The sequence below is a fragment of the Cebidichthys violaceus genome, unplaced genomic scaffold (assembly GCF_023349555.1).
Source record: "Cebidichthys violaceus isolate CVI_PGR_0920_01 unplaced genomic scaffold, fCebVio1.0.p SCAF_67, whole genome shotgun sequence".
Lineage (NCBI taxonomy): Eukaryota > Metazoa > Chordata > Actinopteri > Perciformes > Stichaeidae > Cebidichthys > Cebidichthys violaceus.
Window position 1 is genome coordinate 453,496 of NW_027176894.1, and position 13,240 is coordinate 466,735.

Sequence of the window (13,240 nt, forward strand, 5' to 3'; positions counted from 1 at the left end):
GTGTATGTATTTATTATGGTGTAACAGCTAAGTTACTTTTACACCAATTGTTGTAGTAGTAATAATGTCATTATAAATGTACCAATCTGTAGCTTTTAAATCCCGAAAGAAATTAGTCCAAAAAGCGTCTGGAGAGAACTCCTAATTATCTGTAATTTAAATCAACGTGTGATTCAGGTGTGCAGCGGGGATTCATCGTAGTCATAGGGTTGCATATTAGGAACAGAATAGATAAAACAAATATGTATATTTAAAAATAAAAAAAAACAACTGACATAAAGACAAAGACATACATCTGTGATGAATTCCAAAAGTCTGGGCATGTTGTTATAACCAACATTCGACAGTTTAGGTGTTATAATCCCTAATCTGGTGGGTTTCCAGACTAATTGTTGACTTGTTTTCAGAATGAGCGTGTCGACCCTTTGAGGGTGAGCTTCATTTTCTCCAACTGTAAGAAGAACATGGTGTCACTGAGCCATGTGGAGTAGAGAGGCTGAGTGGGAGATCTCCCGGATAACAGGATCCCCCTTCAGAAGCATTATGAAAACAACCGTGTTGAAACACAAAAGTGTTGCAGGAGACTGGGACTTCAGGCACACTGAAAATTGCCGTCGAAGGCCAACCATCAATTAGTAAACTTAACATTTAATTGTTTTAGGGAGGGCGGTTTTATGTAACAGCTGCAGCAATGATCGCAAGCTTGAAGGAGGACAAGCAGAGTAACTACAGCTAAACTCGATGAGTCATGATGAGGCACAAGGACCTGTCGGTACATCGTTATCTAGATTATGCAAAGAGAAAAAAAATACCCATAAAATCTGGCACAAGAATACAGTTTCAGCATAAAAGTAATGAACTAAGGCAATGAGGTCTTGTGTTTCAGCAGTGCCTCCCGTTCCCTTGTCATTATCGCTCATTAAAAATACAGCAGTTATTATAGCTCGTGAACACGAGGTGCCTGCAGCCACGATCAAAACACAGCGTGGTGATGGATGTCCCGTCAGAGGCGGATTGGCAAAGACAGACTCCTGCATGTGAGCTTAAATGAAAGTGTGGTAACGGTATAGTTTAGTTTCTGTTTGCGCTGTGGGAACAGTGAGATTTATGATGCGGGTGTATGTGTGTGTATGTGTGTGTAATTTCCTAAACCTCCCTCCCTTACTCCTAAGTCCCGGTTTAAAACACAGTGAGGGGACGAAGGAAGTGAGTTTGAGAAGTGAACTCGTGAATAGAAGTGTTCCAGAAGGGTGTAGAAGGGAAACGAGCATCACCTTCATTCTTTGTTGCCGTTGAAAGATTGAGGCTATCAGCACAGATAGTTGAATTTAAAAATCAAGTTTATTGCCCAATAGATGCAAGAATTTCACTCTGGTTCTGGTAGTATATATAATGCAAACAACAAACATACAGGGAAGAGACCAACGAAGACTTTAAGGCTTCTGAGCTAATATTGTATATTCTTTAAAATGTACTCCATGATACAAAATCACAAAAGATTTGACAAGAATCTAGCTATAGTTATGATCAAACTCTGTCATCGGCATGGACGGTTTTTTGTTGCGTTTCATCCCTGGGGCTTGGCGATAAATCAATACGATAGTTTATCGTCTTTCAACAGAATCATATCCTGATGAAATCATGATAAATCGTGATTCACAGTTGCATGGTCTAGAATGGATAATAACGAGCACATCATAACCCAAACTTCTCAGAAAAGCACTGAAGTTCTTAATTAAAAGAGAAGACACTCAGCAGTATATCAAATACGCACTACCATTTCATATAGACTATTTATTTAGCTGTTAAATTACCAGAAAACATGCTACATTGTTATATCATATGTACTATATCGGCATCGCAACATACTGCGTATTGCTTTATGAAAAAGGAAACCTGCACATGTGTTTCTAGCCCTTCTGTGAACATCTCTGAAGGGAGATCTATACTCTTCTGTGTCAGGGTTCTCCAAAGCAGGAAGAGATTTGTCGAGATCAGTGTTGGAAAAAAAATACAAAAACTTCTCGGAGAAAACAAAAGAACTGCAAGCCTAACAATGCCAGTTCTTGCAGCCACCGCATGTTACTGTATCTCCCCAACACACCATCCACTTTTCCATGGGAAGCACAGGAGCTCAAACACAACTTCAAGCGTCTGATTGCTCGCGCAGGTACAGCGGTGGAACAAACAACTCTCTGCCTTTCAAAAGCCGGAGGCTGATGAGAGCTCCGTCGAACTGAAAGGACAGAAAGGGAGCAGTCGGATACATAAACACGGGGAATGGAGGAGATGCAGTGAAAGAGCTTTTCAACAATGCTGCTCAATAAATGGAGGAGGCAGATCAAGGCTGGCGCTGCTATCTTGATGAACTTGCACTGTAGCGTGCCCGCTATAGGAACAATAACGCGCTATCTCTCGCCTCTGCACAGCGAGCGAGAAGGAAAGATCAGGATGCGATAGTTGCCAATAAGTCACGTTTTGTTCCCCGCCTCTCATTTCCCTTTTTAGTTCTCTTCTGTTCTGCCCCCCCCCCCCCCCCCCCCCCACCCCCCACCCCAAGGTTGTTTCTCGGTGACTAGATGGAAGTCTGACGGGAAGGTTGAAACATTTATAAACCTAGAAAAGCTCCACATAATTGACATCAGGTGTTCTTCGAATGTCTGAAATGAAAAAAAAACAATACTGAGGATGTGTCTGGAATCACTCCCTCGTCCCTCATTCACTATTCCCTTCATGATAAACGTTCAATACAGTAAGCAGTACATTTAGAGTAAACGAATGAAGGGAATATAGTGCAGTAAGTAGAGGAACATATTTGATTTCAAATACAGCCTAACGTCAAAACAACACTTTCATCTCGCCTAGATATGATATTACAAATAGATTCTTCATTGCAAAGCATCTCAACGTCATTAGTTGTAGTTTATGTAACTGTATTTGGATCTATAGTTTGGCTTTAGTCTGCGTAGCATCACAGCTCAGCTGAGTTCTGAAGAACTCCTGGATCTTGTTCCACAGGTGGACTTCAGCTGCTGCGTGGGACCTGGGCTCACCCCCCCACAGGACCGGCCGGCCTGCAACCCCATGAAAGCTGGAGGGGCAGTAGGGTCCATAAGGTGGCTCTAGATAATGTCCCGCTCCGGGGTAACACACTCTCTCAAAGTTGTCCTTCCCGTGACGCTGCAGTCTCTCCACCATCATGTCCATGTGAGCCTTGCTGTCCCAGTTGAGGTCGTCCTCTGCGGCCACAAAGAGGAAACGTCCCTCTGCGTGTTCGACGGGGACCAGGGTGGCCTTGTTCTCCTCTGCCAGCGGGTTCTGCAGAACATTCTTGACATTGGCGGCCCCTGACTCAGTGAGAATCATCTTGCTGGGATCAAGCATTAACGCAGGGAGGATTTGTCTCTTCTTATAGTAGAGGGGAAAAAATGTGTTGGCAGAGCAGCCGTTGATCCACACTGTGGCCTCAACACCGGGCAGGTAAGAGGCCATCGATAGTGCAAGATCTGCACTTTTTGAAAGGGATATCACACCAACTCCTTTACTGCCCACCTGTGGAGAAACATGCAAACTCTTAGCTGCTATTTATTGTTTCTTGTGATGCCACTCTGATTGGCTCTTTTGTAGAAAAACATGAATGGAAAAAAGAATGTGAGTACAGAACTTTACAATTTTCCAATTCTAGCACCCTGAGTGACGGCGTTAAAAATATGTGGCAGATCATTAAACTACCAAAAGTGTCCTAAAAACAAAAATCTAAATCTAAACAATTCACCTTATCTTGTTTTTTTAAAAACTCTATTGCTTCTTCCAAATAATCCAGATGGACCTCTTTGATGTTCTTCGCCATGTCATCATGACCGTACAGCGCCACAGTCAGAACCACAAATCCTCGGCCGGCCAGCAGGGAGGCCCTTTTCTCAGACAGACCTCCACCAAACGTGTACAGATCCAACACAGCGGGGAACGGACCTCCTCCTGGATCAAAAGACACACGGGAACACAACATGACGCATGTTTGTATGGCATCAAAATGATGGAAATGATAGTAAAACAAACATACAGCAAGTAAGCAAGGTTGCTCTACAACTACAGATGTTTGATCAACTGTCGTGGCTCAAAGTGATTGGTTGCCTGATTCACATAGTTTAACAACCAAAAACTATTCAAAATAAATAAAAGACGTATTCCTATCAGGCTGTGTTCATGCAAGCAGTATTAGTAGAATAAATTAACTGTTGTTTTGGTCTCTTTGTTTATAATAATCAATTCCTTTTAATGTCACTTATTGAATGATTTGAATTGTGAAAGAGACAAAGAACAACCTGGTGGAGTGAACAGGACCCCACGAATATTCCCCTCTTTCACCGTGTGCCGGCTGACCCCGTCTCCAATCAGAAGCCTCTCATTGGTCGCCTCTGCCAGCATCCTGCCCTCCTCCTCTTCCTCCTCGTGCACAGAGAACTTCACCACGTGAGGGTTTAGTGACTTTGTTCTTTGAAACCTCTTGTTTTTTTTTGAAACCTCAGTCTGACTTGGGAGGACATCTTTTCTGAAACTCCTCTTGTTTTTTCTTCACAAGGTTTCACTGTCATTGTGAAAGGAGAACTTGGACTGTCACACCACTTCAAAACACTTTGACAGAGCAGATACATAGGTCATGAATGTTTGTGTTGAACCTTGTTTGCTTTTAATAGTGTCTCCAAACCTCTTCCTACCAATTTAAGACAGATAAAATAACATGACCGGTAGCTAAATGTTCCTCTCAGACTCACATTTAGAGTAGAAGTACTGTTCCTATGCTACTCAGTAGATATCTTGACCGCAGTAACATGTTTGTCTCTATAATCTAATGAAGAATTCTTAAGTTACGCAGCTCAGATCTGGTCTTCATGTAAACATTAACTAGGTTACAACTCAAACTGAACCTTTGAATGCAAAAGGCCGATCAAAGTCCCGAGACCGTTATTTAATTAAGCTAATTTCTGTTTATTTTAATAAGTATTCTTCAAATTGGTTTGAGGGTTATTTGAGTAACCACATCGGTATATTGAATATTTTTTAAAGAGCGAGAATACATTGTCTGATATGTTGGATTTGATGCAAACACAGGAGAAGATGGGAAAGTAGGCGCGCATGTATGCACAGACGTGAACATCTGTCTCCTGTCAGACAGCTGATTGGACCATCAACGAGCTCATTGTCCTTGATTACTGTCAATGCTCTGACATACAATGAGTCTCTGTCAAAGTGAAAACATACACAAGTCTGTGTGTGAAGCAGTGAGATACAGAAGAGGACAAGGTAAGAGAAATCTGTGGAGCCACAAATCAGAGGAGACTTTGGAAAAGTGCAAATAAATGTTTGTAATGGGTTTAACCGAAGACGCTCATTTCTCACACTGTTGATAGTAGAGTTATACTTTATACGATAAAAAATATCTTTGCTTTCCTGTCAGGAAGTTCTGAGATAGAAAAATCAGAGAAGTAGAAATGTGACTTACCTGAAGGAAAAGCAAGCGTTCATCTGGAATGAAAATCCTTAAATATGCTTCCATAAATCACGTATCTGAACCTGTCAATAATTATACAGGACAGAGCATTCCTCAGTGGAGTGTGTGTGTGTGTGTGTGTGTGTGTGTGTGTGTGTGTGTGTGTGTGTGTGTGTGTGTGTGTGTGTGTGTGTGTGTGTGTGTGAGAGAGACAAACAGAGACAGGACAGGGCCAGTTTATTTAACCCTCCTGTTATGTTGCGGGTCAAATTGACCCGTTTCAAAGTTTGAAAATCTAGAAAAAGTATTTTAAAGTACTTTTTCTGTATGAAACTTCTTCTGCTTGCCTAAATTGTTTAAAAAAATAAATAAAAAATATCATGCATTTGCAACCCCCCCCCCCCCTGCAGGTTTCTATAACAGAGATGATGTTCGGGTCAATTTGACCCGGCAGTGAAAATGGAGGCTATAAGGGGTCAGAAGTGTCAAGTTTAGACCATTTCTTTCTTTGAAAATGTGAGACAAAGTATTTCTATAAACAAACATATATCCATATTACTTTCAATACAAATCCTTAGGACTCATTTGGCTTGATTTTGAGTGAGCGGGTCAATATGACCCTGAACAGCAGAGGTGTCTCATCTCTATTTATCTACATCACCCCATGAAAAAAAGAAAGTTTCAAAATGTACAACATTTTTAGAAATAAATACATGTTATGGTAGACTAATGCAATTTATATCTAGGTTTTTCCAAAGTACCTACAAAATTGTAAAACATGTATTTTTAATGAAAACGAGTGAGTTTGTTCTAATTGCACTATGATCTATGGAGGGGTGAATAACTCCATTCCACTAAATACTCACTGAAATACTGATCCCAGGTCAAATTGACCCGGGGAACATCATGGCTGTACCTAAGAAACAAACATAACAAGAGGGTTAATCATGAAATGTGTGTGTGTGTGTGTGTGTGTGTGTGTGTGTGTGTGTGTGTGTGTGTCAGACAAACAGAGACAGGACAGGGCCAGTTTATTTAAATTGCTTGTTTTGGTCGGCCTCTGTGTGAGAACACATGTTTTGTCCTCATATTTCACTGCTATATTTGAACAAACCTAACCATGTTTATTAATTGTTTAGCTGTAGTTCCATCATGATCTGTAAGATACACTTGACACTTTTGTAATGTACTTGTTTTAATTTACCATATTTTAATATAAATTGTAATATTGTTCTATTGTTAAATGATGTCTTGAATATTGCACTGTGTTCATTGTTATGCACAATTCACCTCCTCAAAGTCCTTGTATGTGTAACGTACTTGGCAATAAACGGTTCTGGTTCTGGTTCTGATACTATCCCGGGTTTGTTTGTGTTTTGTATTTTGTTTAGTCACAGTTCATATCATATCAACATCGCTGGTTAAAGTAAAACACGGACATGTATTCACAAGTTTAGTTATTGTTCAGTGATTCAGTTCTGCATTGTATGAGTTCATCATATCTTTATTTCTTACCATACCCACCATGGTTCCACTATTAATACACTGAAAGACGTCAGGAGTGATGTCATGGTTTAGACCAAGAATGAGGGGAAGTAGATTATGTAAAGTTATGTTTTTAGCTTAGTTGTGATCTGTTACTCATGGTTGCAATTGTATTGCATTTGTTGAACTATCTAAAAGTGTTTTCTACCTGAAGGTTTGTCGTTAGGTTTATCTTTTGTCACTTACCGGTTTGAGGAAATAATTAGTGTCGCCTGCACTCATGGTAGGAACTAGATCCTGCTGCTGGAAGGCTAGTTAGAGAGAAAGAGGTTAACTTTACTATGAGTTGAGTAGTATTCAGTTAAGCCAAGTCTCTCTCTCTCTCTCTCTCTCTCTCTCTCTCTCTCTCTCTCTCTCTCTCTCTCTCCTCTCTCTCTCTCTCTCTCTCTCTCTCTCTCTCTCTCTCTCTCTCTCTCTCTCTCTCTCTCTCTCTCTCTCTCTCTCTCTCTCTCTCTCTCTCTCTCTCTCTCCTCTCTCTCTCTCTCTCTCTCTCTCTCTCTCTCTCTCTCTCTCTCTCTCTCTCTCTCTATTCTTTGTATATATGTATTTGTTTACACATGTAGCAGGGCCACTCTTGTAAATAAACACATTTTGTCTCATATATTCTTGTCTTCTGGACTTCTTGTGTCTGCCTCCTACCACTTTCCTAGTCAGGCTTCTCACACTCTGCAGTTAAAAAAACACAAAATATTCAACTAACCACCAAATAAGACAAAAACAAACAAACAGCAGCACATCCTCACAGAGAAGTTGAAACCAGTGAATGTTTGACTTTTTTGCTTGAGCAATGACCAATCCAAATGTTTTGTCTAACTTTTGAAATATCAAAATATTCATGAATGAAATGTTCACAGCAACATTTTGATCCAATCCATGGGTTCAGGTTGAAACAATGATGCTTTCTGCTGCAGTGTTCTCCACCACTGTGGCTCCTTTTGAACTGCTGATATGTGTGAATCTCTGATGTTTATGAACAGGAATGCAGTGAAACTGAACTCTGGAATTATTTCTATTTGTGCAGTTATTAACATAACCTCAGTCACAAATTGTCTTTGAACAAGAGGCAGTTTTCATGCATCTATTTTCCATGTTGTTCATATTATTTGTGGACAGTAATATTGATACAGATGTGTTAAAACAGCTCTTATGATACTAAATAAATAAATCTAGTCTCACTGCAGCTGTTTCTGATCTTCAGGCACACTTTAATACTACGGCAATATCTCTGATTAAATAAATAATTGTTTAGTTTACTTTTAGGCACAGAAATGTTAAACGTCCGTCGGGACTACCGGAAGCTGTGGCTGCTTCACAATAAAAGCATTGCTGCAGCTGGAGCAGTCAAAAGGCTTTTATTGTGAAGCAGCGAAAGGAAGTGTTGCACTTATATTGTTACAGATGAGGAGCAGATGTTTGGTGACAAAGGTACGCTTCCAGTGTTGACCTTTATTCTTCTATTGTTGACGTTGCCAGAGGTCTTACTATTAGTTTCATATAACACAGTCTTATAGCATTTAAATTCATCCCAAAAAAGTCGAGATTTTCTTGGATTTTGACCATTTTGTGAATATATCTTTTGCTTGTTTTCTAACGTTGTGCTGAAAATTAAGCAAAAACAATAAAAGCAGTTGCAATATAAATGCTCACATTTAGTGTATCCCTGTAACACAGGTAGTACTAGCTCACACATGGTGCTTATTTACAAGCTTACATCGCCATCTAGTGGCCACAGTTACTCTCCTCAAAGAAAACTCCATGTGACAATTTAGTCAATTAGTAGAGAGTGAAATGTCTGACAAACAGGATCAAATAGTGAAGCGATGACATCTTTGACTGGTTGGGTGGAGGCATACGACTGCGAGGTGGTGATAGTAGTTTAGTTTTTGTTCCTCTGTAAAATGTCATTTGTGAAGCTGCAATGAATAAAGTTTGAATCCCATTTGTTCCTCTTACTAACAAGTGTTGTTCTTCAGGAGCTGTGATTTGTACGATTGTCACCCTGTGTGAACTAAAGTGAACTTCACACACATTGAAGCATGAAATCACTCTCCATGAAAGAAAAGCAAACTCACACAAGTAGAAGTTCTTACTTTAGTTGATTGTTGGACGTTAACATGTTTCACAGCAATATGTGAAAAGTTAAATATGACAAGTCACCCTGTCGTAATATTAGGTGATGTAAATCACTTCACACCCAAACTTCACCAAATGAATTGAATTCACTGTTTTTCTATATTGTTTCATGTCAGTGTAATAAATCCTCTTTATTGACTAAGTGCACAAACAGAATGTTGTTGTAAGAAGCGACACTTGATTTCAAACTCTGCTCATTTCTCTGAGACAAAGATGTTTTAGTGAGGACAGTTTAAAGGACAGAGACTGACTGACAAATGTTCTTCTGCTCTAAACATGAACTCTGTACTTTGTGCTGTTTCAGGAGGAAAAGTGACTCACTTATACTCTCATATTAGTTTCACATTTTCTCCATCAGCTTTATATGAAACCCTGTAAATAAGACAAGAAAAAAAGACTTTGTTCATTCTTGAATCAAGAAATACTTTATTCATCATGTGAACCTTCAGTTTGTTCACATCCCATCAGTGAAGTCTGTTCAATGACTCTTGTTCAATGATTTCATGAACACATTCACTTCATCCTCATAATACATTTGTTTGACCAGAATCTCACTTATGTGAAAGAGAATAATGAATGATTTACTTATTGATTATGATCATAATAATTAGTTATATAATACATCATAGTACCTCTTTTGTATAACGATTAAGAAAACAACAAGAACAACATTTAATCTGTTGTAGAAAATAAACATAATTTCACTTGAAGAAATCTTTACAAAGAGTGTTGAGAACTAAATATCTTTGATAAAAGAAGCTCTGGTGATTTCTCTCTTTAAGAGCCATGCAGTGGAAGAGAAACAACAAGTAACAAATACATCAATACTCATATTTATCAAACATTTAAACCTCAGAGCAGTTTACATTTTCATGAAGAGAAATATCAGTTCAGGTCAACAAAGATCATCATGAGCAGTGATAGCCTCCATGGCTAAACAGACACAGAAAGGAGCTCCACCTAAAGAAACTCAAACATTTACAGAACAATAATGAGAAGACGTCAAAGCACCGCCCACAATGTTTGATTGACAGCTGAAGAACAATCAGCAATTAAGCGAAAATGGAGACAAAATGAGTTTCAGGATTAAAACACAAAAATGAATTTGCTGTTCCTTAAATCACTTCTGACTATTTTAGTTTACAGAACTCAGCAGTGGCTCCATAATTTGCATAAATCCAAAGTCCAGCATAGAGAGGCTGAGTGAATGTGGTCTGGACTCTGTGGAGGAGAGTCATGGTTTCAGAGACGCTGTAGAAAGACAGAATACCTGCTCTGTGATCCAGGTACACTCCTACTCTGGAGGACTGAGGACCAGAGACGGGAGTTTGGATCTTGTTGTACAAAAATGTAAAACTGTTTTTGTTACAATCTAACGCCCAAGATTTGTCATTGTATCCAAATCCACATTCATTCTTGCTCCCTGTTCTGATGATATTCTTGTATGCGACTGCTACATAAACTCCGTCTCCTCTCCACTCCACCTCCCAGTAACAACGTCCAGTCAGACTCTCTCTACTCAGGACCTGACAACATGTAGTGAATCTGTCTGGGTGACTAGAATAAGACTGATGTTCTCTCACTAATGTTGCTTTTCTGTTCCCATCAGATAATAACAGATATGTGTTTACTGTGTTTGGATCCAGTGTGATTTCACTTGAATATCTTAAGAACTCAGCTCTGGTCTTGGGCTCTGCTTGTGAAGGTGACAGTAAAACGTCCACTTCAGTCACTGCCAGTGAGACGTTTGTCCACTTGTCTCTCAGAAGGTCCTGTAGTTTATCTCTGACTTCTGACACAGCCGCCGTCACGTCCTCAAAGTATCTCAGAGGACGGATATCGATGGCGGACGAGTCTGTAGATTCTCTGAGTGGTGACAGTGAGGGGTAGTTGTGTAGAAACTGGTTGTGATCCTCTGTGTGCGAGAGCAGCTTCAGCTCAGCGTCTTTCCTCTTCAGCTCAGAGATCTCCTGCTCCAGCTTCTCCTGAAGCTCTTTGACTCGACTCACTTCACTTTTCTGCTGGGATCTGACCTGCTGCTTCACATCGGAGCTTCTTTTCTCCATGAGACGGATCAGCTCGGTGAAGATCTTCTCGCTGTCCTTCACCGCTTCGTCGGCGGAGCGATTGACGGCCTCCACCTCCTGTTGAAGCAGCTTCACGTCTTTCTCTCTGTCCTGGATTCTCTGCTGGATGTTTAGTCGACTCACCTCCAGCTCTCTCTGCCTCTCAGTCCTTTCTGCTGCAGCTGAGACTGTGTCGTGGCCTTTGTGTTCATCCACAGAGCAGAGGTAACAGATACACTGCTGATCAGTACGGCAGAACATCTTCATCACCTCATCGTGACGAGAGCAGATGTTCTCCTGGAGCTTCTTGGAGGGGTCCACTAGCTTGTGTTTCTTGAATGGAGTCGCGTCATAATGAGGCTGGAGGTGTTTCTCACAATAAGAGACCAGACAGACGAGACAGGACTTGATGGCTTTCAGTTTCCTCCCAGTGCAGACATCACAGGACACATCTTCAGGTCCAGCATAGCAGTGATCAGCAGGAGCAGCTTGGAGTCCAGTCTTCTTCAGCTCCTCCACTAAAACTGCTAACATGGTGTTTTTCAGCAGGAGAGGCCTCGGTGTGAAGGTCTGCCTACACTGAGGGCAGCTGTGGAGTTTCTTCACATCCTCTTCATCCCAGAAGCTTTTAATACAGTTCATGCAGTAGCTGTGTCCACAGGAAGTAGCCACCGGATCCTTCAGTAGATCCAGACAGATGGAACAAGAGAAGGTTTCCCGATCCAGCTGAACTCCTTTCTGCGCCATTTCACCTCTCAGTAACAACGACTGTCTGAGTTTCACTTCACTAGAAACGACTCTGCTTTGACTTCTGATCTGAACAACATGTGTTTGTTCAGTGAATGGAGCCTGTCAGCTCTATCGCTTCACCACCATGTTGGTTACACCCATCTTTAAAACTGTAGATCTGAAGGGGAGGGAACCAGGAAGTCTGTGGACAGAGTGGAGCCGGCTGTGTTTGAGAGCAGGAGGAAGAAGGAGGGGTTATCAAGCTGTGCTTCATTCCAGGAAGAGGAGCAGCGCTGTGAATGTGAACTTTGTTTCCTCATTTACAAACAGAGCCTCGGTTAAAACCTGCTCCACGGTTGAGAACATTTCATTTCTGAAAATGAAATGTTATTTTCAGAATGTTATTTACTGCTTAAAAACAGCTGGCTGAGAAAAGAGTTATCAAATTAAACTAATATGAAACATTTAAATTGCTGTATAATACCTTTCTCTCATATTTAATGATCAACTTTTAAACATTTGTCTCAAAAGAGTTGAGTTCCAGGATATGGGATCATAGGTTATGATCTTTGATTATAATTTGTCCTCTGAGTGTTGAGGAGAATTTAGAGCTCTGTCCAAATTTACATCCATGAAATCTCATCATTTGTTTTTTCTCTCTTGTGAAAATGACAGATTATCTGCTTGTCTGATTTCAGTGTGCAAATGTCGTTATGTGCAATTAGATTATGAATCAATGATATGATAGTTGGGGGGGGGGGGGGTTACCTTTTCATTAGTCTGTATTCCCTCAGGTGATGAGAAAGAGTGGGAGCAGCTTCTTACATGGGACATGAGTACCAGACAGTGGGTTGATATGATGCATTACATCATGTTGTGATGTCATACTCAGTGTTGAGGAACTACATGTAAATTAACTAGTTTACCTACATTTTGCAGAAGCTTCTTGGTAGTTCAACAACATTCATATTTGCTTATTTTTCCATTTTTTTTGTCATTAACTACTGAAACTACAAACAACATTATGCCATAAAAAGGAAAATATATATATATATATAAACTACACTTGACCTTTCACCTCTGTGGATCGCCTGCATGTGCCAAAGGTCAGGCGACAGCGTCATCATGTTCAGAAAGTTGTTAAGATTGTTCAAGTCAGATTGACGCTAAACTGACCCTCCTATAATCAAACTGTGTCCTAACTGAACCAGTAGGGGGCAGTGGTGGTCTGACGTTCACGGCTCGTTTGGGTTTCTGCCTTCACAAATAAAAAACT

General features: G+C 40.5%; 2 protein-coding genes across 2 annotated transcripts; both read right to left on the bottom strand.

Moving 5' to 3' along the window:
- Positions 1-2,800: 2,800 nt before the first annotated feature.
- On the bottom strand, positions 2,801-4,505 carry LOC137890606 (acyl-coenzyme A thioesterase 5-like). Its single transcript, XM_068734761.1, has 3 exons — positions 4,326-4,505; positions 3,776-3,978; positions 2,801-3,552 (listed from the first exon to the last, which is right to left on the bottom strand). Exons 1-3 carry the CDS (start codon positions 4,426-4,428, stop codon positions 2,944-2,946), a joined length of 915 nt encoding a protein of 304 aa, XP_068590862.1. The 5' UTR covers positions 4,429-4,505; the 3' UTR covers positions 2,801-2,943.
- Positions 4,506-9,575: 5,070 nt separating this feature from the next.
- Positions 9,576-12,119, bottom strand: LOC137890605 (tripartite motif-containing protein 16-like). Its single transcript, XM_068734760.1, has one exon. The coding sequence runs from the start codon at positions 11,980-11,982 to the stop codon at positions 10,300-10,302; it is 1,683 nt and encodes a 560-aa protein (XP_068590861.1). The 5' UTR covers positions 11,983-12,119; the 3' UTR covers positions 9,576-10,299.
- Positions 12,120-13,240: the final 1,121 nt, after the last annotated feature.